Consider the following 4,611-nt stretch of genomic DNA (forward strand, 5'->3'; position numbering starts at 1 on the left):
ATCCTTCATCCTATTGACTGTCTTTCCATCACTGTCCTTGGATAACACTTTCTCCTTCACTTCAAGCCCCGATTTGTTACAAACACAGCCATCAGCCTTCTTTCCCCTCCGTGTTTCTTTACAGTCTTATTTTCCATCTCTCTGAGCTGGAACAGTTTGATTGGGATGCCGAACTTCAGCTTTCTCAGCCTAACTCTGGCTGCGGGCTGTCTATTAGATTGGAGGTTTTTCATCTCACAGTCAAGGAGAAGGCAAAGAAGAAGAAGACTTTCCGCAGTTCCTATGCTGAGCGAGTGATGCCCGGCTCTTCTCGTTTTATCCAGAGCATCATCAAACCCACAGCGAGAGCAACGAGAAGGAGAGGGGAGAAAGAGCTGAGAGCAAGGTCCCAACGGAGGCCATCACTCCCACGCGCTCCACGCAGATGATTCACAGAAAGGCTATCCAGCCTACCCTCAGCTGCACATTTCTATGAATTTCACCTCTAGCTCTTACATTCAAAGGCAGAGGCTGCAGTGCGACTGTGTGTGAAATCATCTAAACTTACATCACTGGAAGCGCACTGTAAACAGAAAATGAATTCTGTTTAGTGTCAGCCAAAAGACGTGTGTGAGTGTGGAGTGCTGTCTGTGTTGTATTTCTCAAGCAGTAGACTTTGGCAGAATGACTAAACTCTGATAATTCATGTGAAGTTTGTGATAGATTTGGCTTAATTTGGAAATCTTTTCTCTAATTTATTTTAATTTGCATGGCTGTCATGTCCAAACTCAAAGCTCCTGTCATTCTGGGAAAAAAATCACAAATGGATTTCTGGAATATGATGGGTAGAACTTCAATGTCAGGTGATTGCATTGTTGTGTTTCACAAAACATTGTTAAACCATTTATTTCCAACCTGCTGCTGAATCTGCAATGCTTTGCAGTTCTAAAGCCTTTCCATCTAAATCAGCATGAGCCTTTTGAGCAAATGTTGAGTACTTTTTTTTTGTTGGGTTGGAAAATAGAGACTTTTTTGTTTACCTACCAATATTATCTCCCTATATATACATAACTGAGCGTTTACTTTTCATATTTTTGTTGCTGGCTTATCTATCTTGCTCTGTTTTTGTTTAGTCCAGGGGTCTGCGACCTGCGGCTCTGGAGCCACAAGTGGCTCTTAATAACTTTGTCTGCAGATGAGAACAAAAACAACAAATACTTTTAAATATAGATATAAAAACAAATCCAGCTTTTAGCAAATTTACAGCTTTTTCTTTGAATAATTAAATTGTACCAACAACATTCTTATACCTAATTATCTTGTCATTACGTTGAAAACAACGTGCTTTTCTTTGCCAATGTCAACATCCCCTGAAAGTGTTTTTCTGTATATTAAAACCCAAAAATAGAAATAAAATGGAGGTTCTTTGAAAATAAATGTCCTACAGTAGATAGGAAATGTGACTTTTTTTTTTAATCAAAAATTTAAAAAATGTCTTATCAAAAGGTCATGTAACTCTTATGACTTGTGGCAGTCCATTTAAATAAAATGAGTTTTATTTAGCTGGACTGGGGGCATAAATGGCTCTTTGAATGGTAAAGGTTGCAGACTCCTATTTTAGTCAGAATAACTGTTAAATGCATTTTGGTAAAGTGAAAAAGAAATTGAATTTGCTCATTTCTTGGCTCCTCACTATTATCTGTGCAAGTGCAAACTCTTGAAGCTGTAACTATGTCTTAAAATCATATTGGATAATCAGCAGGATATAATCACAAATACCACTACATTCTGGCTCCCATTGCTGCTTTTCTTCTCCATTCCTGTTTTTCTCCTTTAGCTGCTTTGTAACACCTTTTCTGGGGGGAAACTAATGCCTGCAAACCAAACAGCTTATTTTAAAGCCAGTTCACTAAAAACTGGTCACATTAATGGACCCAAGAATGAGTGACCCTCCCTTCTTTAGCCCACTGCAGAGGGATCAGCCTTTCTCATCCTATTTAATTCAGTCAGGCCAGAGTGGAGGTTTTTGCAAGTAATACTTGGCAGAGTTCACTAAAACAATTTATTTCCCACTAACACAGACAAACTCTACAAGCTGTAAACATACTGTCAGCGTTGTCCTCATTCAGAGAAAGACTGCAGGAGGAAATGCGTTCTGAATTTCGCTACAGTGATGTTGTAATGAGCCTTTGGCTGAGCGCAACTCGTCTGTCGTTTGTCAAAGCCTCCACCCATAAAGGTCAAAGAAATATTTCTGAGTAAGCAAGGGAATGCTGACTTTTTAAGCGCCTCAAATGGATTCCACTTGCGGGTGTCTGCCTAGCTGAATAATGGCTCTTAGGAGGGTATAGACCATTGACTCGACCATTAAATGTATGGAGGTAGAAAAAATGTAAGGGGCTTTGAAAAATGGTTCTCGTGCAGGACAGTGTGAGGCTGTGCAAGCAGAATGTTTCCATCTAGTGTTCACATGCTGTAACTGAGAACCACAAAAACACCAGACCGTAAACATTTCCCAAAGGACTTCAGAGTACTTTACTTGGGGGATTTCTTTTTGTCTTACATCAACAATGTGACTCAGTATCATCTTTCACCTTCATATGACTTCATTGTTCCAGTATTTGCAAAGTGGGGTTGTGCAACTGCAGCGCCTGGCAAAAGCATTCATATCCATTAAACTTTTCACATTTTCTCATCTTTCAAAAAGAAACCTAAATACAGAGTAACAGTATTTTTGGGATACACTTATAAAGCAGTGCATACCTATATAGTGAAATGAGAAGGATATAAAATATGTATATATGTTTATACAAATAAAAACATTTATTCTTTTTTTTCATCCAGCCCTTGAACTCTGATACTGCTAAATACAATCCAGTTACCATCTTTACAGTCCATACATAGGATTACTAACATTGAATGCCACCATCAAAGATAATGGTGTCATTATCACACTGAAGGGAAGCTCTCGTTGAGCTTTAACAGAGAAGCTGGTCAGAGTTGACAGAACAATGGATGATGTTAAATAAACAGAAAACCCAGAAGAAAACCTGTCAGAGGCTGGAAAAGAATTGAGAGTAAAAATATAAAACGATGCCACACAGGCAGAGCTACAGTGGAGTGGTTTAGAGCAAAGCATGTTTGAGTGTGGGAATGGCGCAGTTAAAGTCCAGACTTCAGTTTGATTACAAATCCTGCGCAAGAATTGAAAATCGCTGTCCATTCAATCCAACTGAGCTTGAGATATTTTGCAGAGAAGAATGTGCAGAAATTTTAGTCTCTCTTGCAAATCTCTTAGAAATATGCCACAAAAGACTTCCTGCTAAGTTCATATATGTGTAGGCTGAACCTTTTAGAATTTTCATTCTGAAAAGAGAGACGGAGGAAAAAAACTTGCATCATTATCTGTCCACTTTACCCTGTGTTCACATAAAACCTCAATAAAAGACTGAGGTCTGGGGGTAATTTCACAAAATCTGAACAAGTTGAAAAGCGTGGTATCTTTGTTTCTTTCTAATTCAAATATAATATATTGTAATTTCTTTATAAAGTAATACGTTAGTGTAAGACGCATACTCTAAGGACTTAAAACGTAAAACAATTTAAAAACAAAGCCAAGAACAAATTAATACATGGCATGTGCTCTGTTGCATTGCTTTTGTCCTTAGCTGCACCACAAGAGATGAATAAGGAAGAAAGGCGTAACACAGGAGAAAGCAAAGTGAGGAAGACGTCAGATAACCTCCTTTGTTCCTCTGCGTGCCTTTGCATCTGTTGATCTTCATTATTCCTCTCCATTGTCCAAATCTGGGAACTATTTATTACAGCAGCGCACACTTTTCACAATTCTTTTTAGGGGCTGGAAACAACACCACCCTAGCAGCTTCCTCAAAAACCTCCCTAATGTTTTCCTGCTGCAGAGCAGAACACTCCATGTATTTAACGGCCCCGATCTGCTTGGCCAGGATGTCCCCCTGCTGATGGGTGGTGGGCGCCAAACCCTGCTCCTTTAACTTCTTCACTGTTTCTTCATCATCTCTCAGATCCGACTTGGTGCCCAGCAGTAGGATTGGCACTTTGGGGCATTGCTGAGACACTTCGGGTTTCCACTTGAGCCTGACGTTAGCGTAAGAGGAAGGGCTGCCAATAGAGAAGCAGACTACAAAAACATCTGCCTGAGCATAGGCGAGGGGACGCAGCTGCTCATATCCCTCACGGCCTGCTGTGTCCCACAGAGTGAGGGTCACCGTGTGCCCATCAACACTTATGTCACCAGTGTAATTGTCAAACAGTGCAGAAAGGTATTTTTCTTTAAAAGCACTGGTCGTGTAAGAGATGAGGAGAAAGGTTTTACCCACTTCCCCATCACACACTTTATGGTCTGCATTCTCCTTACTGGGACTGCAGTGCCTAACAACAAAAAGGCATAATGATAAACAATAAGTAGCAGCACTTACCAATCATAGCTCTACATATTTACTTAACAAATTATCAATAAACTAGCACACTTAATATACAATCTTAGTTAAAGTTAATTGACTTCAAATCACACTTTCTACTGTTTACTTCTCAATAACACATTTAAAAGCTTATGCCTAAAAGCTCCATATCTGATCCAACAACACTTAGAGA

The 4,611-nt window shown here is 39.6% G+C and overlaps 1 protein-coding gene across 1 annotated transcript; it reads right to left on the minus strand.

Annotated features, from left to right (window-relative positions):
* Nucleotides 1-2,484: 2,484 nt before the first annotated feature.
* Nucleotides 2,485-4,380, minus strand: LOC116714963 (rho-related GTP-binding protein RhoG-like). The gene is given in 2 exon segments (XM_032555784.1): nucleotides 2,485-4,348; nucleotides 4,351-4,380. Coding segments are annotated over 2 exon segments (564 nt in total). The 5' UTR covers nucleotides 4,367-4,380; the 3' UTR covers nucleotides 2,485-3,800.
* Between the last annotated feature and the right edge of the window lie 231 nt (nucleotides 4,381-4,611).

This window comes from Xiphophorus hellerii, chromosome 23 (assembly GCF_003331165.1).
Source record: "Xiphophorus hellerii strain 12219 chromosome 23, Xiphophorus_hellerii-4.1, whole genome shotgun sequence".
In the NCBI taxonomy this organism is placed as follows: domain Eukaryota; kingdom Metazoa; phylum Chordata; class Actinopteri; order Cyprinodontiformes; family Poeciliidae; genus Xiphophorus; species Xiphophorus hellerii.